This window comes from Cryptosporidium ubiquitum, assembly GCF_001865345.1.
Source record: "Cryptosporidium ubiquitum isolate 39726 chromosome Unknown contig_16, whole genome shotgun sequence".
In the NCBI taxonomy this organism is placed as follows: Eukaryota; Apicomplexa; class Conoidasida; order Eucoccidiorida; family Cryptosporidiidae; genus Cryptosporidium; species Cryptosporidium ubiquitum.
Window position 1 is genome coordinate 251,026 of NW_021639815.1, and position 25,802 is coordinate 276,827.

Sequence of the window (25,802 nt, forward strand, 5' to 3'; positions counted from 1 at the left end):
TGGTTATTTTTGATTAAATATCATTTGTTTTATATGTAATTGGATTTGTGTTAGTTACAGGGCGTTGCCGCTGAAACAGGGATGACTCAACAAATTATGAGAGAATCAAAAAATAAATTAATAGTTGAGCTAATGCATTTTAGAAGAAAGAATTTATAATTGCTTTAAATAATAAATAGAGGTGGACCGAGAATGAAAAAACGAATGAAAAAATTGTTCATCATTGATGTGAGAGGAAAATAATATATAATGCCAATTTAGTAAATGTTTTACGTGAAGCTTTATTATAATGAAATTTCTAAATTATAACATGTTTTGTCAGTATATATATATATATAGTTTTTTTTTTGAATAATATATTCTCTTGAAAACTTTAAAATGGTATGTTGGCGGCATGCTGCTCTATACGCGGTCATATAGAAAGTCTCAAAATGACAGGAAAAGCCATCATTAGGGTGGGAGAAAATTTTAAAAATTTTTGAAAAAGGTATTTAGGTAAAAAATTGCAAAGGTTTTAATTAGTTATCTGATAACGAACAATGACTGGTGAAAATGAAAGCAATGAATTGCTTTCATTTTCAGAACTTTATGGCTCTATTCTTGATAGGAGAATTATTCAATCTTTGACTAATAATAATTATTTAGTACCAACCAAAGTGCAAATTGAGGTAATTAAAAAGATTATTGAGGGAAAGGACTTGTTAATTAACTCTTATACTGGTTCAGGAAAAACATTAGCTTATGCAATTCCTATTTGCCACAGCTTATTAAATATGCCAAAGAAATCAGCTAGTAAAGTATATTCATTAGTTTTGGTACCTTCGAGAGAATTGGTAATTCAAACTTATGAAGTTTTTGAACAATTATTGGTGTTCTGTGAGAACAGTATTTCTATTGGAACAGTTTTCAATGCAGACGACAATTTGTTACACAAAGGGAAAGATTTGAGGCTCAGTAATTTTCGTAATAACATATTAGTTTCCACTCCTGGAGATATTTTAAGTGCCAAAGGAATGAAGTCCAAGGAATCTATTTTTCAGAATATTCTTCATTTAGTAATTGACGAGGCGGACTTGTTATTTGCTTTTGGCTATGATAAGGATATGAGCAAAGTTCTTGACTTGCTTCCAAATTCTCAAGATAAAAAGTATCAATGTATATTACTTTCTGCAACATTAAACAAGGAAGTAGACTCTCTGAAGAAAATGGTTCTTCACAGACCTATTTTTGTTGATATTAAGCCAGAATTAAGAGAAGATGATTTTGATGGAGAAAGTAATGATTCAAAGCATCTGACTTCAGGAATATTGAGTGAATACTACACAATTTGTAACAGTATGGTAGATAAATGGTTGATGTTGTATATACTTTTGAAGATGAATGTAATTCCTCGAAAATGCCTGATTTTTGTATCTGAAGTTGACACAGCCTACTCAATTAAGGTCTTTCTAGAAAGGTTTGGAATGAGTTGTGGTGTTCTCACTCCAATTATTCCTGCTGCAACAAGGAGAATGTTAATACAATGTTTTAACCAAGGAAGCTATGACATATTGGTGACAAGCGATACAATCAACGAAAAGGATGAATCAATATTAAGTGTTTTAAAAGATAATTCAATAACCTATAGGGGTGTAGACTACAAGGAAGTTGCTTCTGTATTCAATTTCGATTGCCCAAGCAGTGTTAGATCCTATATTCATCATATTGGTAGAACTGCCAGAGGCGGTGCTTCAGGAGTTTCAATAACTATTATAAATAGCAACATACCCAATGAAATGGAGGTATTGGATGAGCTTCTTAACGACAAAAACCGAAAAATGAATAAATTGAAGATTACTTCCGAAGAAGTTGCTTGCTTTAGATATAGAATTGAAGATTGTATGAGGATTTTAACAAAGAGCAATATTCAAAAACACAAATTACAGGAAATACAAGGGCTTATATTAAATAATACCCGTCTTCTTAAGTCTGGCTATTTCAATAAACACCCAGGAGATAAAAGTGTACTTAAGTCTTACCATAAACATATTACCAATGCTTTAAATGTTTCAAGCTCAGGAAGAGAACACATTAAAAATATTCCTGGATATTTATATGACATGGTTAATAGCAATATTTCCAGTAATTCTGATTCTGTTGTAGATTCTTCGTCTTCCATGCCTAATATCTTAATGGATGGTGTACTTTCTAATACTAGTAGTAGTAATCACGGCACTAATTTGACAGAAAAGGTACAGGAAGCTATTCGAAGAATGGGCGGAAAAGATTTTCAATTTGTTAAAGAAAATAATTTGAATCCAATGAATATAAACAAAACTGGAAATTCAAGTGGAAACAAGAAGAGAATTATAACAAGAAAGTCTCAGCTTAAAAAGGAACCAAAATCTTACGAAGGCACTGTTCCAGATGAGCTTCCAGCTATTTCAGGCCGTAAGTTATGGAAGCTTAAACACAAAAAACATGTTAAAAAGTACAAGGATTTTATAGATGATAATAAATATAAGAGGAAAAAGGGAGTAAGAAGATAAATGAAAATTAATATAATAATTATATTTCTTTTTACTTTTAATTATCAATTCTTGGTATTTCTATACTAGAGTGGAGGTTCTTAATTTAATCTTTGTTTAAACCAACCAAGATACGATTTAAGTATTCAATTTCTGTTTCTTCGTAGAGCTTTGTAATTTCTTTTATTAATTCTAATTTAGAGCCTGAAAAGTAGTTGAAGTAAATTAGTAATAGTACCAATAAAGTACTTTGAGAAACTGCATCTTTATATAACGTGATAATTTCTGATATTAAATTAACTACTTGTTCACCACCTGAAGCTTCGCTAACTTTTGTATTTACAGAATTAATTTGTCTTAAAATACATGAAATGTCTGATTTTTTATTATATAGTAAAAGCTTCATTATTTTAATATCAGATATAATTTTTAATACAATATTACTGTCTGATATTATTTCAAACAAAAAAAAAGTGAATAAGAAATAAAAGCAATCAAGTAACTCTTCAGAAAAATACATATTTGAGTCGCAGAAAGCTGAAATTAGTGAGTCAATCAACTTTCTTAAACATTCATTGTCTTTTTTGTTGTTTAGATCGTAGATTGTTACATTAGCAATTTCTCTGTTTTGTCCCCAATTACATACCATCTCTAATAAAGAGTCTTGGAAGTTTTTATTAGATTCAAGATGTTTTTCTTTAGATATATGTATGTAGCCCTGAAGTTCCAAAGAAAGCTTCACATAGTTTAAAATAGTGTCCCCTATTAGCTTAAAATTAATACTATTCATTTCTGGTTCTTTTATTTTTGAAACATGTATAATTTGATTTATTGAGCATTCAAGAATATACTTAGACAAGAAAATAATTAGGTCTTTCACAAATTCAGAGTTATTAATATAAATTAGTTGCTTATTTAGGACTTTCTTCATTATGTAGAAAAGAAATGGATTTTCTGAAGATGGTATTGGTTGGTTTGCACTCATAATCTGATTATAAACAATGTTAACGGAATAAATAAATGGGTTAACAGTTAATAAGTTTGTATTATTTAAGCAAGATGAATACTCACACAGTAATTTGTCATATAATTCATAAAATGATTCTGAGATTTGACCTTCCAATTTGAGAATCCAAAATAAAACAAGAGAATACTCCTCGAGGTTTTTACTACTGAATAGAAGAATAAATAGCTTTTCATACAAAATTTGTGGATCATAGTTAGAGTTTTCTATTTCAGAAATAAATTGTTGATATCTAAAAGCCATTATACTAGAATTAAGAGCCAAAGAATTGGGTATAGAAGTGTTTGTAGTGTTAATATGATTGATGTTTGTATATATAAGGAGATATATATGAAACATATTTGAATTTAAAAGCTGCAAGTAGATCGAATTTTTCTTAACAATGTTATTATTAACAACCAATGCTTTGCTATCATTCATATTTAAAGTTTCAAAGTAGCAAAGTTCATAGCTGAAAAGTTGGTTGGCCTCAGAATGAAAGTCTGAATTATCTTTTCTTAAGTAATTTGAAAGAATGTAATTTCTAGAAAGCTTATGATATATATCTGATAGTAAATTAAATGATGGTTTTAGGTCATGTAAATATGAAGAAGATATTTCTTTTCCTTTTATAGTTAATAGAAATAGCCGAGATAATTCTTTCAAAAAGGTTGAGATCAGGATTATAAAGTAGAACTCTCCATAAATTTGATTGTTATTTAAAATGCTTTGAATATTTGTAATACCCATTTCAATTTCAAGTAAAAAACCACTTTCCAATGTGAGTAAATCCAAGTCAAAATCCTGTTTTGAATGAGCTTCTAGGAAGCTTTCACAAAAACCAATAAGTTCAAGGTAGGTTTGAAAAGTATCAGAAACAAGATCAAAGTTTGATCTTTCAGCCAAAAGGACTTGGAATCTAATAATTGATATTGTTAAAAGAACTAAGTTAAAGTATTCATAGCTGACAATAGATAATTCTTTTCTGAAAATTTTAACCTTTTCATTAATTTTTACTATAAACTGGTTCAAAACCTGAATGTATTGTAAGTGTTCGTGTTCAATTTCATGGTTTTTAGAAAAAACCAATATATTGCAACCTAAAGCATATAAATAATAGCTTATGAAGGATTGTACTGAGTCATCCAAATCTAGAAATGCGAAGTAACGAATCAGATCTTTGCAATAAATGGACAAATCCTCTAAATAGATATTCTTCAATGACATAATGCCAATTATTTTTGTTCCTTCAACCAAGCTTAATTGAATAAATTCATTTATTCCACTAGGATGGAGTTTTTCAAGACCTAGTACTGCTAATATAACAATTCTTAAAATTTGGAGCACTGGTGTAATAAGAAAATTGCCTAAAAAATTCTTTTGAGCTTTGATAAATGTGTTATCTGTATCATTATCGCCATTATATAAAGATTGGAGATACGTGCTAATTAAGTATATAAAACTGAAGAGTAATTTTGCCATATTAGAGTTTGAGTAATTTTGGGAAGCTAATTCTGATGAAGAAAAGTTAAAAATTTCATCTCCAAGAGAGTTTAACATTTCTTTTAAAGTTTCAAGGCAAATACTCTGGTCATAAATACACTCTCTTTGAACAAATAACCTAATAATGTTGATGCTGGATATACGGGAGTCTAGGGTTCCAACTTTATTTTGAGCCATTTTGCATAGAAAAATGAATAAATAGTTTTTCTGAATGGATAACTCACCATTATCATATCTAGATGGTACATACTTAAATATCTCCTGCATTGTATCTCTTATTAGCTCTAAACTTCTTCCATCGGGTAAGTCAAACTTAATTAGATGCTCTTCGTCTTGCAAATCGTTATATCTGACATTATGAAATTTCTTTTGCACTAATTGATTTAAAAACTCTAATTTCTGGCAAATTATATTATATCTAAAATAAGAAGGATAATATAATAATTTCTCATCCAAAAGTTCAAAAATAAATTCCGAAGGAGTCATAAAGCAGTTCAAGAGCCTGAATTTGCTGGTTTCCAGCAATTCAATATTTAATGGTCTCATAGGAAATTGTCCACCACTAAGTAAATTGTTCAGGGCAATTACTGAGTGTTCTGCAGTTCTTGATGCGTAAGATTCATGGAATAACATATTTAGTAACAAATAGTGGATTGAGAGATCACCAGTTAAATACTTGTACCACCTATGTATTCCAAACAAATACCCAAGTAAATATTTATGGTAAGCCTTTCCAAATTGATGATTAAAGATATGGTACTCCCTTATTTTAAGAAAAATATTTCCCAATGTTCGAATTGCTATACATCTCTGTGATACACTACTGCTTCTGGAAAGGTGCATAAGTTCAGGAATAGTGTATCCTTCAAATTCACCCTGGTTGGAATGATGATGTAATCCCTTGTAAAAATATAAATCATCATGTTTGTATTTTTCTTCAAAGTTCGAGTTATCGCAAAGAGAGCCCTCAAAATTAAACCTAAGGTTGTGAAGATTCATATCGGATTCACTTGTTGAATCCCAGTCATTAACATCCTCACCTAGTGGATTTGTCCAACGCAGTTTTAAAATGTCATTTTGAGTCAGGTTAAAAGCTAAAGAAGTTTCTAACTCACAATCTTCGTTACCTAAACTTTTGTTCAAAAGATCCGGCTCTAATTTCAATTCACTTTTCTTTTCAGATTTTCTTCTGTTATAGACCACAGGAAATCCTGTATTTGGATGGCTGGACTGAAATGCCTTATTTGTAACTAAGTTGTTAATTTCTTCCTCCACTATATTATAATCATCAGTACTTGCATTTATTTGCATTTCTAGTAGACCATTAGAATCTAAAAACTTTTCTAATAATAATTTGTATTCGTTCTAGTATTTTTCTCTTTTGACATTTTCCTTAGAGATGAAACCCGCCTAATTAATTTAACATTATAAATTTATTAAAAATAAAGTGAAAAGAAACAGATAAAAAGAATAAGAAATTTTGCATAATCCTTGAAAGTTATTAAAAATTTTAAAATTTCTCAGTTAATTAATTATTTCCTGCTCAAAAGAATTTTGATCAATTTTATTTACTAATTAATGTTTAATTCAAAGTGGCGCCTCCCCACAATTAATATATGTTTTTATTCAGTCATTTAATGTATTTAGCGAGTTATATAGCAGAAAAAAAAAACGGGAAATAAATTCGGGCCACAAAACTAGGAATATATTATTAATATCATTATTAATTTCGTTTTGAAAAATTCTAATTTCAAACAAGCCATAAAGCCACTAAGTCTTATAAACGTTTTCAGCCACAAATATCATGCAAAGCTCAATAGAAAATGCAAGGTAAGTTACTATTGGCTTTTATTTTGCATTTCATTCGTTACTGTTAATTCTAAAATTCCCCGAATTTCAACTAATAGAAGAGTGAACAAGGGAGAACTCCACAATTTTATCAACAAACAAGTTAGATTTGTTGGAAAGGTAGTTTCAATTGAAGGAGAAATAGCAATACTTGAAGCGCCAGATGGTGGTACTGTCAAATGTAAAACTGTGAGTCCACCACCAAGCACTTATGTTGAAGTTATTGCTCAAGTTATGCCCGACTTATCCCTGACTCAGACAGACTTTATGTTTGATTTGGGCGACTCACTGAACATGGATTTAGTTAATGAGAGCATTAAAATTTCATTCCATCCCAAATTGAGACAACATTGGGAACCAGTTTCTAATATTGCTTAGTGTATTCATTAGGTTTTCTATATTGTTTCGGTATAATTTGATCTAAAATAAAAATGTTTTTCTTCAATTTTTAGTTTTAACCTTATTCTTGCTGTCTCTACACATGAATAAATGTTTTACCGCCAAGAGTTTCTTTTGGGTTGGTTTCAGATGATTACACAAAAATTGAGTTTGAGAATTGCCAATTGAGACAAACTTAATTTATTTAGACATTTTTTTATCCAAATCATTCGGAAGCCAATATAAATCCTTATTAGAAGACTGATACTGGATATTTGTAGCATGGATCTAGATTCATTCCCAAAGTCTCTGTTCAGGGAGCTAGTTGCAAACAAAAAGTTTATCCATCTAGTCCAAACTGATGCATCGGTTATAACTAATAATTACTTGGATTTTATTTGGGATATAGGGACTTTTGGTACGAGGGGCTCAGAAGACAAACTTTTCAGTGCAAATAAACATTTAGTATGTTTATTAAGAAGAGGACTTTCTTTGGGTATTAAACTCTCACAAAATGACGGGAAAGGCAGCAAACCGATGAGATGGTTTGATTACAATGTTGATCAAATTAATATTTGGATTCTTAAGCGCGGAATGGAGAAGTTTTGTGAGTTATTCCCTGATTATAGAAGAAGAATAGAACAAATAACTCCAATTGTAGGAGATGATTTGCAGGGATTAAAGCTTCTTGCATTAGAAAAGCTAGATGGTGAGAACTCACAAATTTCTTACTTTGACGTTACTGACCAATGGGTTATTGGTTCTAAGAATGTAACCATACTTTGTAGTGATATTAGTGATCTTGAAAATATATACTATAACAAAAATAGATATCAGTCTGCAAAGAGTAGTGCATATTCTTGGTTTCACACATTGGAGCAGTTCAAAATGTATTCTATGGAAGACTATGAAACAGAAATAAATAATTTGAAAAAATTCCTTAAAAACAATACTCTTCTTTGTGAACTAATAGGCAATCCCAACAGGCAGCATATAGTTAATTATTCCAACACTTCACCTCAACTCTATTTCTTTGGACTAGTTTCAAAGGAAAACGAGTATGAAAATTGTTTTAGTCCTTTATCTCTAATGCAATACTTGAATCCATTCTTCTTTAAATACATTGTCCAATTTGTTAATTTACCTTCCCAACACAATGTCTCAGAATGTTTAGAGAAAAGATCTTTTGAAAATTGTTGTATGAGTTTAAGTCCAGTATTTTCTTTTAAAAACCAATGCTTCAATTTTCAAAGTATAAATGAACTGGACGACTACTTGTCAGTTATTCAAAGTATTTTACTTACTTTAAGAACAAATACTGAAGGTATAGTGCTGTATTTCATTAGAAGCACTGGGGAATCTGATCAAGATGTTGTATTGTCTATATTGAAGCTCAAAACCATACGATTTTCTTGTTTGAGGCTTATAAGAGAGTATTTAAAGAACATAGTCATAAAAAATTTTGTAATTAATGTACCTTATAAATATAATTTGGCCAGTTTAAACACACATGAAGAAAGTGAATCTTTTTTGAAATTCGTTTCTGACAATTTTTGGTTTTCAGTGTATAAATATTTGGCCATTTTGATCCAAAATACAACTGATGACTTTTTTAATAAAATTAACAAAGATTTTAAAAGAACTTGCAGACAAATCTCTAATATGTATAACCTTTTTGACCAAAAAGCTACTGACCAAATGGAGAGTGACTTTATATTTTTTAAGCAATTGTTTCTATCTTCGTCCATATACTTGTTAACAAAAATAGCATATCTGAGTCTCGAGACTAAGAAAATCGATTCTGTGCAGCTAGTCAGATACTTTTTTGATTCATATTCAAGCTTTCTTTCCGATATGGAGTTTCAGATCTCTAATTCTAGTAAGATTACCGGTATTAATTTTAATCTTTGCAATCAGAACCAACCTTGTTTATATGGACAACCCAATGTTCAGCTTCAAAATCTTGGAAACCTTCCATCTGGATCTACTATTGAATTATTGATTCCTCCTTTAAACTGGTCTTGGGTAGAAATCAAGAATATGCTTTCTCAAGATTTTTCTCTAGGCGTTGATACTTGGATTCTAGATTCTAGTGAATTCTATTTGAATATTAATTCAAGCGACTCCGAGGATGGCCATTCATATATAAAACCAAACTATCATATATTTGTGAATATCAGACATATATTTGACAATGATATAACACAGGGAAGAGATCAGCTTTATAACTATTACAAAATAACCATATTTAATGAACTTAACTCATCGTCTAATTCAGAAAAAGAAGTTATTTTTACCTTTACCGAGAATAGTATTAAGATGTCTACATTCAGAAAAAGTTCACTGGGTCAATTTAAAAATTTAGTCAGCAATCTAATTAATAAAACTACCAAAATTATTGTTGATGAAGTGGGGATTACAGAGTACAGTAAGTTAAATGCCAATCAACAGCTTGTCAGAAAGCTAGAGATTCTCCCAAAGATTCTTCCCTGGGTTAATACTAGTACTAAAAGCATCATCCCAAGTGGTCACGTAATTAATATCAGGGATTTCGAGCATTTAATGTATGCAGTTTTTGGCTCCAATGACTTAAAATATGTAATTGATGCATTCTATCACCGTGAAACAAAGAATGACTCAAAGACACCCAGCAAAATTACTGATCATTTCGCTGAAAAGGCTATTTTTAAGGACCTAAGACTAGAATCTACTTTTCTTCTACCTTTTGGAATTCCTGGATCTGGTAAATCATTCATACTCAAATCACTTATAAAAACAATACTGAGTAAACATACTAATTCTTATTATTTTTCCGCATTAATCTCAGGTGAACGTGTTACTGAGTTTAATATGGAGGATGAGTCTGTTTACTCACTTGTTGTTCCTTCTAATGAAGATTCTTCTGGAAATGAACGATTTGATTTGATTTTGTATGTGTCTAGAGATGGATGTGCCCAGAGTTTAATGAATGGATCTAAATGGAACTATAATACATTAATATCAGATAAAGCCTCAAATAAATCTAAAAATTCCCAACTACCCAATAATTCACTTTATGAACTGTCTGAAGAAAAATTTCAAAAGTTTTCCAAAAAAACAAAGAATTGTATGGATCTTATAATTGAATCATTCATTAAATTGTGCTCAAAAATAGTTGAAGAACGTAGAAACGAAGACTCCACAAAAACTCATGATTCTTCTGAATGGATTAAGCGTTTGAAAAGCGTCTATGATGGTTACAGAAACTTGAAATTATTGGTTCTTGTAGATGTTAATCATACTCCAGAGGTATTTCTTCAGATGAGTGGAGATTTCAAAAGCAAATTTAAATTGAGTGATATTACTTTATATAGAGCTTTTGTATTATTTATTTCTAAGAATTCTAAAAACACTGGTGATAAGTCTAAAGCAGGTTGGAAATATATCTTTAGCAAGGAACATGTAATATTATCTATTTTAAGAATGATTAGAAGAACAAGTCATAGTACTCTTAAAGGATTTTCCAAGAAAAATGTAAGTATTCTGCTTCATTTTCTGGTTATATATTCTCAAACTATCAAGGTTTTACAGTTAAATGGCAAAGTAGTTGATTCAACTCTTTCAAAGGAAACCTTGGAATTGTTGGGTTTCAAAGGAATAATTGGACTCAAAGATAAAGATAGTGAGTTCTTTTCTGAATTAAGTAGCGAAGCAAAACCTTTTTTTAATTCGTTGATCTCGGATTTACCTGATGTAGTAAATAGTGTGGATATTTCTAATCCAAGAAATAACGAAAAACTGATGGATAGATTTATGTCCAATCTTGAGGAACTTTCAAAATTAATTCATGTACTTCCAGAACCTATAAATAGTAACATGGCTGATAACATTTATTCAAATATCACTTCTTTATGCAAGAATATCCCCTTTAAGGGTTCAGATGTTGCTTTGGGAAAACTTTATTATGATTTAACAGATAAATTCACAATTAAACCATTCGATTTGGAAGTTACTACAAGAGGTGAGTTGAGTGATTATTTATCCCAAGTAAGAAGTAAGTATGGATTTACAGCAATTGGTTTTGATAACCACAAATCAAGTATTGAAACAATCATTCAGGTTTGGAATAAACACGAAGAATCCCTGATCAAGGTGATTAGAGAGTACAATTCTAAGAAGGGGAATCATGATGAAATAAATATTGGAGACATTCCAAAGAAAGTAAGCCACATTACTTGCTGTTTCTTTCGGTATAAAACTGGTTCAAACACTGAAAAGGTTTCAAATGTTGAATCTTTACTTGACAGCCAAATTATCTCTGATATGATGATTTTGTTTTCCATGCCTTATATTGGTAGGAGCTATAACTTTCAAGTTTCCTACCTAATTTATATCCACGACTGGAAATTGGCATTCTTGACAGTTTCTTCCCAGAAAAATTTGCTTGAGGTTCCAACAAATGAGAACAATTATGACATTTTAATTAACAGAAAAACGACTATTTCTTTAGCAAAAAAGGATAGTAACTCAAAAAGTGATGAGGGTGAAATAAATGGAAATAAGATTAAAAAAGGTAGAAGAAATAGGTCAAGAAAAAAATCAAGTGGGGAAGATTCAAAAGACGATTCAAAGGCAACTAATAATCAATCAGCTTTACTATTGACGTCCTTACTGCCTTTTAGAAAGGGCGGGCATCCTCACATTACTTTATTTTCTGGAAAATTCAGCCCTGTAATTTCCAATGTCGCAATAAGTTTACTTGGAAATGACTTTTCAGAATTGTCAAGCCTGAGAACGGACGAATGTGAAGTGCGGATTCTGGAAGTTCAGGTTAACGAACAACCACTAGAGGGGATCCTTAATAAAGGACTAAGTGAAGATGACTCAAAACTGGATCCTGTGAAAACCCTAAGAATTTTAGCATTAGGACTTTGGAATGAGAAAATAATGCTAAGAGGAGATTTAGTATATATGTAATACTAGAATTGCAAAAAAAAGGTTTTTTTTTTTTATATTATAATATGGTAACATTTTATTTTCTTTAACAATATTAAGAAGGGAATCTGGGAAATACTTTCCTTTTCTTAATTATATATTATTTTATGCATGTATAGCTTTGCCTTTATATATGTATATCTCTAGTTATAGTATAAAATAAGGGCATTTCTTTGAGATAAACCAATGTTCAAATTCTTGAATGGAAATTATATTATTAGAATCTTTATCCAAATGATCAAATATTACTTCAACCTCACTCTTTGAAATGCTAAAAGGAAAATTTAATGACTTTAGTCCATCATATAGTTCATCCCGGTCAATTTTACCATTTCCGTCTTCATCCAGAGCATTAAACAAACGATGGATCTTCCTAAGTTTGTATTCGGGATCTTGGTCTTTATTGATTTTAATGTTTTCTAGATCAGTTTGGGAAATTTCATTCTGATCATGAATACCTAGATCTTCCAAATCCCTGCTTCCATAGTATTTAAGGATATTTATTATCTTTCTTAGCTTAAACGCCGCTAATATCCCAAATATTATGTTAAGTAGTCCTGTAAATCCGACAAATAGTGACATGAGTGAGAAGTATGTAGATTGAGTTAAATACAAAGAAATAGTGCACAACAGAATTTGTAGAAATCCTCTTCCAGCCGATAAGTCCAGAAACTTAAACCAAGTACGGACGAAAACAACTATACGTTTGATACGCTTCTTTTTAGATAATTCAAGCATTAAAATCACGGAGGAAATGGACATGATGTATAATGAAATGAGTACTGCGAGCAAGTTTAATGAGACTAGTCCAAAGATGCAGTTTAATGAGCCCATTAGAAGCAGATTTGCTGTTGCTATTTGAGATACAACTCTGAATGACTTTTGGCCCTTAAATATCTGATTCCTAAACTCTAAGTACTGTTCAAGCAGATCTCGTTTTATCTCTAAAAACGAATTCATTGCCTCTTTCTTTAAGTTTTGAATAAGTTCATTTTCCGTTTTGTCTTGAATATCTGTTTCTTTTCTATAATTTTCCCGAGATGCTTTGAAATCCATGTGTTCCTCTATTAAGAGGTGGACACTTTCATCGCTTTCAAAGCTCTCTTGTTTGGGTTCCCTATTTTCTTTGTCTTTACAATTCTCTTTTTCCTTTCTGCATCCCTTTGTTATAGCCCTAGTATTACTGTTAGTGTTTTTTTTGTTCTCCCTCTCAGTCTCAGATTCATTTTCATCATCATCATCATCTTCTTCATAAACCATAACGGAATCCTTGGAGGACCTGAACTCTTTTTTATCGGAGCCCGTAATTTTCTGATCAGGATTGTTTCTTCTCATTTCAATAAAGAATGTGAGAATAGAAACAATATAAACATAAATCAAAAAGTAGTTTATTTTTAAAATTTAAACTAAAAAAGAGAGAAAATGATTTTTAATTTTAAATTTCTTTTTTTTTTCTTTTAATTAATTTTTCAAATTTTTTGACCCTCTTTATATTCCTATACCGGCATCTGGTATCTAAAATTTTGCTAATGCATAAAAATGGTTCCCCCCTTCCTCGATTAATGAATTTTTTTAAGAAAAATTAGATATCAAAAAACCGCAGATTTAATATATTAAGGCATGAATAGGGAAAATTCATGCTCTAAATATTAACAATAGCAGAGAGGTGGTATGAATATATATATATATATATATATATATATATTTCACAAGCACAGATGCACCTAAAAATAGTAACTATACTTACATACCCTAACTTAAATCTAAATATTACGAATCTGTTTTTAAAATCAATGAATTTTGAATAAAACATTTAAATTTGTTCTTCTAACAAATCAATCGAGGCTACCCTTTAAAACGAGTAGCTCAACATTTAACAATTTATTATAGTTATAATAACGCAACTATAGTTCTCTCTTGTGTAAATTGAAACAAAATAATCCTTTATTCAACCACCTTGATGAGTTGGAACAGATTCCCTTTTCTTTGGAGTGCACATGTACCTGGGTCAACAAAGTCTCCTCTGACAGCATTGTGAAGAGTAATACTAGGGTCCATAGGCCACCAATTAAATGGCCTTGCATACCATCCTAAAGTATTTCCAAGTGCAGTAGTTTGAGGAACATCTTCCAATGTTGGAATATGCCAAATTCCTGATGTGACCCATGTTACAACGTCTTTATGTCTGATTACTTCATCATCCATTATAAAGGAGTCAAATCTTACAGCTGGTTTTGTGGCAAATTTATTGTCTCTTGGAAGATCTGCATCCAGTTCTGAGTACTTAAATACCGAGGATGCCAAATCATACTTTGACCAAGATGCAGGGCCTGAGTAAAGTTCGTGTTCAGGCATTAAGTCTGCAATAGATTTTATAGATTTGATCATAAAACCACCAACATTGCCATAAGTCTGTAACTTTTCATCAATAACGAAGTAAGCTTTAGGGTGGTGGTGAGTCTCATTTAACATAGAGTAGGCATTAGTCTCTCTCTCTGCTATAATTCTTTCCAACATATGGTGTCCTTCCTTTTCAGGATCTCTCCTTACTTTGATCCACGCTACAGAATTATCTGTGTAATCTGGTCCAAGGTCAAAATCAACCTTCCAAACAGCAAAGTGGGAATGTAGAGCTGCCATTTGTCCAGATGGAGTAATCTGAGTCCCATACTTCTTTTGTTTGGCAGAGAAGTATGGTACCTCCAAACCTGCATATAACTCACCTGTAAAGCTTACTCCCATTTCAAATGATCCTTGATTATACAAAATAAGATCTACAATATAATCATAGTTTGAGACTGTAATAATTTGTCTGATAATTAGACTAGTGAGAGGTGCAGCATCTTTGATACCTCCAGATTTCCAGTGAGATCTGATTGGCCTTCCAGAATCCAGCTCAAAGATACAAGCACTATTATCCCAGAAGATGGTTTGAGCAGTGTTTGCGCATTCAACACCAGGATGAACCTTTCTAGCTGCTGTACCCAGACCTCCATACCAGCTATCTAAGAAGAACCACTGTCTTTCAAATACAGTATAGTGAGCCATTGCATCTACCATTGCAACTTCAAAAGCTACTCTTCTACCCAAAAATGTTAAATTCCATATCTTAAGTCCACTATCTCGATCATTTGTTAAAGTCAATTCCCAACCAATCCAATTAACTGTGTATGCCTCTCTATTTGGGGACTTAAAAACCTGGAACCTTCTTCCTCCAGGTTCACAGTGTTCTGGCTTGGCCCTTGTTTCCAATCCTCCTCTACTGAACATTTCAAGGAATTGAAGTTTTCTTAGTCTTAATTCGCTCATCTGTTTTTCTCTTTGAATTCTTCTTTCCTGTAGAATATTTGGAGTAACCAGATTCAAAGGAAGGTTGTTGAATACATTACCTAAACTTTTGTTTTTCTCAATACTGTTTTTGGCCTCATTATAGGAATTAACCAGATCCTGAAGGCTCTTGAATGAAGTCCCGTCGTACCAAATCTTATTTACCAGCATTTGATGCATTCTGTCAAACTCTATCTTGGCGTGGCCATTTCTAATACTCTCTACTGTTGTATAGGGTGCCTTCAATTCAAAAAAGATTGGGCACTGGTTTCCTTCTTTTGTCTTCAAACCAATCCATAGCTTTGGCTCCATATCCTCATCATCATCCTCTTCATCTCTGTCTTCTGTTTCCTGAACTTCTATGTTATCTCCAGAAGTTGCATTATGGGGTTGATAAATGATTGGGCCTAACTTAACATAGTCCTTTCCAACTACTTGGTCCCTGGGAAGATAATTCCCACAAGTCTCGAATACTATCTTATCCAAAGTATTCTGTTCCAAAAGTTCTCCTAGTTTTAGCATTGGGACTGCAAATCTGGTGTTACCTCCTTCATTTATTATGATTTGCTCCAACCTCCTTCCAAAGGGTCCTGTAGGATTCCAACCATCACATTCTACTGGCCTTGGCTCGGAAATTGGGTAATGTTTCATAGTTGTAGCTTCATCAGTTCCTTCAATTCCTTTCGTAGTACTATTTGAATCTGCTATATTCCATAAACCAATATTCTCAGTCTCTTTTTTGGTTAAAGTAATGGGTCCAACTTTCCACTGGTGGTAAAGACCATTAAGTCCAAGAGGATTATTCATGTTTTCTGTCTCATTACAGGATCCGAATCTAACTCTTGCAAATCTCTTAGGAGGGTCTGGCTTTGGATAAAGCTCAGGTGTTCTTTTATGAAGGTCTAGTGAATCGAAGTATTCATAGGCCTCAGTTTTATTTACAAATAATGTGATTCTATAAGGACCTTTTGACCCGACACTCTCCTTTACTGAATCAAAATAACTCCTAACTTTCATTTCTTCTAAATATGTCAGGGGATCAAAAGGAGTTTCTATTCCATTTTCTACTTCTGAAGGATATGAAGGAATATCACAGAACTTTCCAAAAGAAGAAATATCCTTTGCTGTTGCCCATATATCTGAAATGGTCATAGTCAATCCTGTCCTACTCTGAGCCATACAATAAATAATATACTTTTGATTACCTTCAATTCCATTCAAAATAAGTTGCTTTTCTTCTTTAGGATCACTCAGTTCGATCTTTTGACCATACTTTTCTATTTCACTTGGACTTGGATACATACCCTCTGGTAAGGTAGCCACACAGGTAACGGTTCCAGGAGTATCACTTTTAACAACAATGTTAAATCTTCCAAGTTCTGGTACAATCCTTGAGATCTCGATCTTCGGAACTCTGTCTTTAGTAGTCATCCTTTTTGTTAAGTTTGTTAAAACTTTTGAAAAACTTATTCTATTTGACCTTGGTAATGCTAAATCCTCTGCCAAGCAGACTACATCATACTCTGTGGATGGAATTAAATTCCTTATTGATATTTTAATATCTCCGCTTATCTCCTTGCTGGAGACATTTCTCTCAACTCCACTACTCTTTATAAGCTTTACAAGCCTCTGTTCATCAATATGGTGGTCTTTTATAGATAAATCCCCTCTTATTCTTGAAAAGTTGTTATTTTTATCTGCCATACACCAAATTGTTCCAGATTCATCCATCTTCAAAGTAAGTTCAACACTTTCTTCTAAAGTCTTAAATTGTTTTATTTCAAGTTCTGGACTTTTCGAGTCTGTAGTTACCCTTACTCTAGAATACTCTACAGAAAGGTCATCTGCATTGGAACTATCTGTTCTGTCCTTATTCTTAATGATCCTGCTAACTTCCTCGGAAAAGCAGAAAAGATCATATTCAGTATTAGGTCTTATCTCACCCTTGGAAAATGATGAGATCACAAAAGTGTGATTCTCCTTTATACTAAGAGATTTTGGGGTTTTTTGTCCATGCTTCTTAAGTAATGAAACTGATGGGGTAATACTCCCAGCTCTGGTTATTCCACACCAAACATCCACACCTTCTCTGTTGGACCTTATTGTAGCCCTAATTGACTTCTCATCTGCCTCAACTTTTTCTATTTGAATTGAACCAATGCTCAGCTCAGTCTTGTGAGATGATCCCTGTTTGAATCCTTCTCCAACCTTAATCACTTCGTCAAAGAACCTGAATTCTAAGTAACTTCCGTTATTCCATCCATCCCCATAGGAATCATGCAAGCTTACGGTATAGTTTCCATATCCTGGCAGACAACAGGGAATCCAGTCAGTGGTTGAAACCATCTCAGAATTCACATTAATATTACTGAAAGAGTAGGTTCTTCCACTACAACCCAAAGCTCCTTCTACTTCCCAAGATTTCTCAGTTGTGAAGTTACTGCTAACCAACCTAACTTCTCCCCATACACATCTTTGATCCTCTCTTTCACTGGATCTCATAACCTCGTTTGAACAATGTCCTGACTTAACGATAAAATCGTCCAGAGCTATCAAACTATCTTCTGAACGACCTCCAACTCCCTCTATAATTATTCTCAAAGGAGTAATTCCATCTGAGTAGAATTCAAATCCTCCAAACTGCCATGAAGGACCTTGCTGTCCCACTACAAGCCAATTTGGGCGTCCATAATGCAACGTAGGTTTTGGGATCTTGCTTCCTAAACGGTTTCCTCTTCCATCAAGCTGAGCCGAATTTAAAAGGCCTGATGCCATATATATTCTTAATACATTTACATCTGCTCCAGCCATAAAATACCTTAAAGTTAGACAGTGACTACCAAAGCTATATACTCTTGGGTTTCCTATCAGAACTGCTGAAGCTCCAGGCATGTATCCAGGTGCTCTAAAGAATATATAATGTCCTTCTCCTTTTACTCCTGTAGTTGTGTCACTTTCTGGTCTTGATCCTACAACCGTTTCTTCACCTACTCCAAGCTCAAATCTGGTCTTTGTTTGATAGTCTAAGAGAGAACTGAATCCACATCCCAGATAGCCTTGGAGTTCGAAATCACAATTAAATGATACACTTTCTTTCGTAGTTAATATACCAGCTGAATAAATATGTAATCTTGGATTCATCGTTTCTCTAAATGCTCTACTTCTTGCAGGAGAATAACAAATTGTAAAGCTTTCAGCATCTTCTTTTATCCCATTTACGTTAAAAATTACTGTTGCTTGTCTCGTTGCAGCTTTTTGCATGTTATCTCCAATAACAAGCTCTGAAGTTTCATATGATTTTATTCCTCTAAATGGTCCCAAACCAACTTTGCTTGGAGGGCATTTCCTTAAAATTTCCCCTAACAATAGGCTCTTTTGTTTTTGACTCTTTTCTGGAGAGTATTCTTCGTTTTTTATTAGGTAAATTGAGTCTTCCTGAGTCAACCCTACTCCAGATATAGCAATTATACAGTTAGATCTTTTGATGCAAAAATATTCTTGAACTATTGGTGAAATCTCCACAATTGAGTTTGATGGCCCAGCAATTGCCTCATCTTCGACTCCACTTTGTAACATATACCCTCTATTTCCTTCCTCTGGACAGGAAGAGGCCCCATCAACAATTTCTGTGGGATTTGGAGAATCTTGTGTATACACATACAAGACACATCCCTTTTCAGGTTTTTTCCCAGAAGTTAAAATCTTTTCTGCATTGTTTTTTTCCTGTAAAGATCTTAGTGAAGATTTTACTTTCGAGTTTTCTTGCCTTTCTGAAGATAGTAGCTCTTCAACTATTGAAGATTCATTAATGCTTGGAAGTATTCCTGTATTCCCTGTTGATGAATTTGAAGCGTCAACTTCCTCTATTTGACTACTAATTAATTTCGATAGACTTAAAAAAGTCAGAAACAAAATCTTTAGCCAAAAAATCATTTTTTTTCCTGTGCAATTTTAACTTAAATAAAATACAGTGATTTAATTTCGATACCTATTTAGCTGCATTCAGCCTTTTTATTAAACTATATATTATTCTTATTCAATTTATTATTTGAATGAATTCATTAATATTATTTTGTACAATAGCAATATCTCTAGTTTTTAAATACTAGATTAGCTTATTAATGTATTTATCTTCAATGCTTATACTTTCTAATGTTAAAAAAATGGTGAGGGTTATTATTCTAATCTATTTTCTTCAAGACCCAAATAATAAATAATAATTATTGTTAATTTTCAAGAATTAATCCAATTGATTTCTCTTTAATAAAAAATAAATGTTGCAAATAATATCAATTTTACATCTTTAGACTTTACATTATACAGAATTCATATTTTTTTGCATCTCCATGCTCGGATTTCTGCATGCAACATGCAATCTGCATGTATATCGTCTCAAATAATATTTAATTTAAAATAAAATATTAGGAAGAAATTTAATGAAGGTGGAAAATAATATCTATATTTGCTAAATATTTTAAAATTTCAATTTTAAAACAACTTATTTTTCTATATAATACATTTATAGACAAAAAAAATCTATTAGCTGCTAGGTATAGTTTGAATGAAAAGTTTGCAAGCTTCTCTAATAATGAATATCTGAACGGAAATATAAATAAAGTTAAGATTTTACTCGAATTTAAGTTGAAAGCGTGCGAGGAAATAGAATTAAGAATCGGAATCCTCAAACTCTGTAGTGTTATCTTCTTGATGAGTATTATTTTCATTAGGCTGGTTTTCTGAACTACTTGGTTTATATGCCTTCTGTGTGATTGCCCAAGAAGCCTTTTTAAGCTCTTCGAGTTGTGTTTTGATATTCTGAACTGTGGATTCGATTTCGCCAGACTGAGAAGAATCTTGCAAAATGGATTGTAAATCAGAAATCTTGGACTCTAAACTTTCTTTTTCTTGGGGAGTCATTTGGTCAGCCAAAGAAGAGATTTGATTTTGGACAGAATAAATAAATGATTCAGCATCATTTTTTAGATCAATGAGCTCTTTCTTAGCTTGATCATGGACTCTATATTCTTCAGCCTCTCTAACCATTCTTTCAATTTCAGAACTGCTAAGGCCACCAGAAGATTGGATGGTGATTTCATGTTTCTTTCCGGTTGACTTGTCAATCGCACCGACATTCATGATTCCATTTGCATCTATATCAAAAGTAACTTCAATTTGAGGAACTCCTCTTGGAGCTGGAGGAATTCCCATCATCTCAAACTGTCCAAGTAACTTATTGTCAGCAGCAAACTCTCTTTCTCCTTGGAAAACTTTGATTCCAACTTGAGTTTGATTGTCTGCAGCAGTAGAAAAGACTTGACTCTTCTTGGTAGGGATTGTAGTATTTCTATTGATTAATCGAGTAAAAACTCCACCCAAAGTTTCAATACCTAAAGATAAAGGAGTAACATCAAGCAACAAGAGGTCTTTAATTTCTCCTTTTAAAACTCCTGCCTGGATTGCAGCTCCCATTGCAACGGCTTCATCAGGGTTAACCCCCTTTGATGGTTCTCTTCCAAATATACTCTTAACAGTTTCTGAAACTTTGGGCATTCTAGTCATTCCTCCAACCAAAATAACCTCGTTAATCTTTTCCTTGGGTATTCCAGAATCACGAATACATTTCTCACTGGGAGAAATAGTTTTTTTAAGTAGATCATCAACAAGTTCTTCATACTTAGCTCTAGTAAGTTTTATTTGTAGATGTTTAGGACCTCTAGCATCTGCAGTAATGAAAGGAAGATTAATTTCAACTTGAATTTTACTGCTCAACTCTTTCTTTGCAGTTTCGGAAGCTTCCCTTAATCTTTGCAATGCAAGCTTGTCGCGACTTAAATCTATTCCCTGGGTTTTCTTGAATTCTTGAATTAGATAATTCAATATTCGTTGATCAAAATCCTCACCTCCGAGTGAAGTATTTCCATTTGTTGCCTTCACTTCAAAAACTCCCCCTAGAATCTCTAAGATAGAAATGTCAAAGGTACCTCCTCCCAAGTCATAAACAGCTATTGTCTTGCCATCAGCTTTCTCCATTCCATATGCTAAGGCTGCTGCTGTTGGCTCGTTAATGATCCTTGTAACATTTAAGCCTGCTATAGAGCCAGCGTCCTTAGTTGCTTGTCGTTGAGAATCATTAAAGTAAGCTGGTACAGTGATAACGGCATGCTTCACGCTTCTTCCGAGATAAGTTTCAGCAGTTTCTTTCATCTTCTCAAGAATAAAAGCACCAATTTGACTTGGACTATATCTCTCACCTCTGGCCTCAACCCAAGCATCTCCATTATCAGCCCTTACAATTTTATATGGCAAAATTCCCTGCTCTTTCTTTATTGCTTCCTCTTCGTATCTTCTTCCAATTAATCTCTTAGTTGCATAAACTGTGTTTTCTGGGTTCGTGATTGCTTGTCTTTTTGCAACTTCACCAACCAACCTTTGCCCATCCTCTGAAAAAGCCACAACAGAAGGAGTTGTTCTCATTCCTTCCGAATTTTCTAGTACCTTCGGTTGAGTGCCTTCTAAAATGGCAGTGCAAGAGTTTGTAGTTCCCAAATCGATTCCTATAATGTCACCAGTAATTCTCCTATTTGAAGACTTTTTACCTTCACATTTTGAGCTCATATATCTTGAAAATACCAATGGAAAGCTTCTTTTAAGTATCCCAGCTGCAATGCTGGACGAACTTAACACCCCATTAAAGCCACTATTAACTATCATAGACATTCTTTAAGAAAATGTGTAAATTGTTTTTCCAAAGAACAAATTCTAAATTAGGCACTTAAAAAATAACTCCTCTGATTAAAGTACCTTTAATTTATTATCAAATTATCAAAGTAACTTTTTTTTCCTTATTTTACAATTGATTTGTTATACAGAGCCTTTTGGCGCCACACGTGTTTTTTGAGGTTGTCAAAAATAGATAGAAAATGAAAATAATCAAAGATATATTTTACTAAAATATACTAGAATTTAAAATTTTAATGAATTTTCAATTAAGAAAATTGCATGCAAGCAATGATATAGCTATTTAGAGAATTTAATCTTAATTTAGAGACGTATTTTTCCACATTTAATAGTGGCAATAAGAACAAATAACTATAATAGTACGATTTAACGCACTTTAACTTCTGCATTGTGTTTTGGATTATTTTATTAAAATAACGGACACAAATGTCAATTTTTTTTCTATCTTTTTTCACATCATACTTGGAAAGGTAGAGGTTTGGGTATAAAAGTTTTTCAAATGAAAAGATTTTTTAGTCCATTTCAGTATTAGCATAATTAGTAAAATTTATTTCTGATTTGTTACTAACGTAAATAAGTAATATTTGTTTGCTCTTTAAGAAATTAATTATTAGGTTTTAGAAACAAAATTTAATATGAAAGGGTATTACAAGAATGAAAGTTCTAATTTAAGTAATGTATTATATATTCCAAGAACAAACAAAGATTTAGAAGTTGAAACAATGACCACCAAGAGAGAAAGTAGAGAGTTCCCAAGCTTGCCTGGCTCTGGAATTGAGCTGAAAGGTGACGAATGCTGTGATGTTTCAGGTTCATCTTTGGATTCAATATGCATTAAAGATTTATCTAAATTGGAATCAAATTTATTGATAGCTAAGGGAAACAAATTAAAATACAAGACTGTTTGGATGGGCCCAGGAGGAGGTTATTCAGTCATGGAAGAATATGCGGAACCTAGAAAGTGCATGGAAAAGGAAGTTCCTATTGATTCTGAGATAGAAATAAAAAGATATAGACAACCTGGATCTTGTAAGAATAGTAAAAGTATGAGTAATATAACAAGTAACTCAAGTGTAGAAGTAATGAAAGAAGCTGATGTTTTAAAAGAAGACAGTTATATATTTAAGTCTTCAAGATCTCTAAGAAATGTAGATTGGAACAAACAGGAATTTGTTGGACCACTTCCGTTTCAGAATAAAGTAGCTGTAGGAAATAGAAGTTGTCTAGGAAGGAATTTGATTCCATTATAGTCTAGAAACATCGAAAGAAAAAGAAAAGAAAAAGATTTTTTTAAAGAAAATAGTTATTTGAATTAAAGATTAATTTAGAGTTAGACAGACCTTTTTTTAAGGCTTGGATGCTTACTATAAGAGTGAGAAGAGTTACTAATGCTATTGTTATTATTTACTGAATTTAATCCATTGTTAATTCCGTTGTTTTGGGCATTATAATTATATTCCTTTCTTTTTTTGAATAGTTTATTTTTCTTTTCACTTGGATTTCCAAAATCTTGTGTTTCCTGAAGAAGAGAAGAGCGAATTGATTTTGGAAGTAAACCCCAAATGTCTTTAACACTTTGTTGGGCTTGCTTAATTAGCTCAAAGTTCTCTTCTGACAACATGGGAAATGACATTGCGAGCTGGATTTGTTGTTCTTCTGTTAAGTAAGGGCCACAAATCGGCAAAATTGTCTCTACAAATGGTTGAAAGTGAGTACCAAACATTCCAGGATTCATCATATTTGGGGGCTGAATTATATATCCATATGGGTGTGTAGGGCCTGGCTGTGGAAATGGGGCTCCGGGATATCCTGGATGAAAATGATGTGGCGCACCATCTGGGGCGTATGCTGGATAGGGATGCCCTTGTATGTTCCAAGGGTCCATATATGGAGGTGCATGAATACCAGGATGTGGTGGGAGCTGGTGAGTAGCTATAAGAGGAGAAGCATGATGAGGGGGTAATATAGGAGCAGGCAAACTAGAATAGGAAGGTGGAATAGTCTTTGCCTTTGGAAGTATAGGAATTGAGGTTTCAATGCTCTGCTCAGTCAAACCAGTGATTGTAGGTGAAGAAGGTAGTTTCGACTCAGCTGTTAAGTTTGTGGTTGTATTGGAAGAATTAATACTTGTGCCTTCATCTATGGTAATTTGAATATTGGATGGAGCTACATTTCCTTCACTTCTCGATACCGGGTCAACAGTAGAAGCTTGTGGTAATACAGGATTGGGCTCTGAGGTCTCATTGTGATTAGTTTTTGCGACAAATACATCTTTTTGAATGTTTTCTATCACTGGAATAGAATTTGATTCGGGATTTAAATCTTGTAACAATACATTCCCTTCTGCATTTGTCTTGAAGTCATCTAATTCAGGATCTGTTCTTGTTAAAGAAGCAGAATCATGTGTTATTGCTTCTCCAGAAATACTAGAATCCTGCTGTTTGATTAAATTATCTGAATCCTTGGAAACATCTGTTTCTGGATTTCTAACAGGGTAGTTAAACTTATCCCAGTCTATGGTTGCCAACACATTAGCAAGGCTCTTATTAGGTACACTGCCTCTAAATCTTTGTCCGCAGGAAGGGCAAGGTTTAACAGCTACTGCTTTGTTTTGCTCAAGATAATTTTTTACACAATCCCTACAGGCGGATGCACCACAGCTCCCAGCACATTTTATGAGGACTGGATTTAACAGCGGAAATCCACATAACTTGCAGATATATTCTGAGGGTAAGGTTAATTTTGCTTCTTCTACAACTTCTGTCTCTTCACCTTCTGCAATACTTCTCTGAGCTTCGTGATGTATCTCTTTAAGCTCTCTCCAAGGTATGCGCTGTATTACTACTCTGGAGTAAATTGGCAGTAGCTTATCGTCAGGAAATGCCTCCTTTTCGTCATTGTCAAATACCTTTAAATCAAAAAGTTTCATGTATTCCTTACCTAAACCTGCATGCTCCGCTACAAGCATCTTCAAATCTGAAGTTCTGACTGAATTTACATTCAACTCAATAGCACGGTATGAATCAGACTTCTCGTGTAAAAAGCGATAATATACCGACATTTTATTAATACAAATTTATTGTTGCTCAATTATATCGAGATTTTATCTCTTTGCCACTCAATTAAACACATTAAGTAATTTCTTTTAAATTTATTTGGCACAATTTCTCATCTAATCTATTCTTTATTATCCACCGTTTTCTATTTAAACTTTTAAATTCTCGATTATAATAATTACTCCAATTTGGACTTGGCGCGTAACAAGTTATGCATAAACTCAATAGAATTTCCCCAAAGTTTATTTTTTCTTAACCTAAAAATTTTGAACAGAGTTATTTTACAGTTATAATGTAAGTCTTTGATAAAAGAAGGTCAGTTTTTTTTTTTTTTAGAAAGTCCTTATTTTATCTAACTTCCCCAGGACTTTCTAACAATGACTCAACAACCGTCTTTGCATGCTCAAAATTGTATATTTAAAATCTATCCTATCAACCCATGTAAAAATAGATATACTTTTATTTATC

At 32.6% G+C, this 25,802-nt stretch overlaps 9 protein-coding genes across 9 annotated transcripts; 4 read left to right on the forward strand and 5 right to left on the reverse strand.

Moving 5' to 3' along the window:
• Nucleotides 1-539: 539 nt before the first annotated feature.
• Nucleotides 540-2,528, forward strand: cubi_01147 (uncharacterized protein; the record flags this gene model as incomplete). Its single annotated transcript, XM_029018159.1, has 1 exon — nt 540-2,528. One exon carries the CDS (start codon nt 540-542, stop codon nt 2,526-2,528), a length of 1,989 nt encoding a protein of 662 aa, XP_028875496.1.
• An 85-nt stretch (nt 2,529-2,613) lies between these two features.
• Nucleotides 2,614-6,324, reverse strand: cubi_01148 (synthetic antigen; the record flags this gene model as incomplete). The annotated part of the gene is made up of 1 exon (XM_029018160.1): nt 2,614-6,324. The coding sequence occupies one exon, from the start codon at nt 6,322-6,324 to the stop codon at nt 2,614-2,616; it is 3,711 nt and encodes a 1,236-aa protein (XP_028875497.1).
• Nucleotides 6,325-6,817: 493 nt separating this feature from the next.
• On the forward strand, nt 6,818-7,239 carry cubi_01149 (replication protein A3; the record flags this gene model as incomplete). Its single annotated transcript, XM_029018161.1, has 2 exons — nt 6,818-6,843; nt 6,924-7,239. The coding sequence occupies 2 exons, from the start codon at nt 6,818-6,820 to the stop codon at nt 7,237-7,239; spliced, it is 342 nt and encodes a 113-aa protein (XP_028875498.1).
• Nucleotides 7,240-7,521: 282 nt separating this feature from the next.
• Nucleotides 7,522-12,195, forward strand: cubi_01150 (uncharacterized protein; the record flags this gene model as incomplete). The annotated part of the gene is made up of 1 exon (XM_029018162.1): nt 7,522-12,195. The coding sequence occupies one exon, from the start codon at nt 7,522-7,524 to the stop codon at nt 12,193-12,195; it is 4,674 nt and encodes a 1,557-aa protein (XP_028875499.1).
• A 165-nt stretch (nt 12,196-12,360) lies between these two features.
• Nucleotides 12,361-13,548, reverse strand: cubi_01151 (uncharacterized protein; the record flags this gene model as incomplete). The annotated part of the gene is made up of 1 exon (XM_029018163.1): nt 12,361-13,548. The coding sequence occupies one exon, from the start codon at nt 13,546-13,548 to the stop codon at nt 12,361-12,363; it is 1,188 nt and encodes a 395-aa protein (XP_028875500.1).
• Nucleotides 13,549-14,157: 609 nt separating this feature from the next.
• cubi_01152 (uncharacterized protein) lies at nt 14,158-19,473 on the reverse strand (the record flags this gene model as incomplete). The annotated part of the gene is made up of 1 exon (XM_029018164.1): nt 14,158-19,473. The coding sequence occupies one exon, from the start codon at nt 19,471-19,473 to the stop codon at nt 14,158-14,160; it is 5,316 nt and encodes a 1,771-aa protein (XP_028875501.1).
• Nucleotides 19,474-20,205: 732 nt separating this feature from the next.
• Nucleotides 20,206-22,257, reverse strand: cubi_01153 (DNAK-type molecular chaperone organellar; the record flags this gene model as incomplete). The annotated part of the gene is made up of 1 exon (XM_029018165.1): nt 20,206-22,257. The coding sequence occupies one exon, from the start codon at nt 22,255-22,257 to the stop codon at nt 20,206-20,208; it is 2,052 nt and encodes a 683-aa protein (XP_028875502.1).
• A 656-nt stretch (nt 22,258-22,913) lies between these two features.
• Nucleotides 22,914-23,528, forward strand: cubi_01154 (uncharacterized protein; the record flags this gene model as incomplete). Its single annotated transcript, XM_029018166.1, has 1 exon — nt 22,914-23,528. One exon carries the CDS (start codon nt 22,914-22,916, stop codon nt 23,526-23,528), a length of 615 nt encoding a protein of 204 aa, XP_028875503.1.
• Nucleotides 23,529-23,608: 80 nt separating this feature from the next.
• On the reverse strand, nt 23,609-25,339 carry cubi_01155 (uncharacterized protein; the record flags this gene model as incomplete). Its single annotated transcript, XM_029018167.1, has 1 exon — nt 23,609-25,339. The coding sequence occupies one exon, from the start codon at nt 25,337-25,339 to the stop codon at nt 23,609-23,611; it is 1,731 nt and encodes a 576-aa protein (XP_028875504.1).
• Nucleotides 25,340-25,802: the final 463 nt, after the last annotated feature.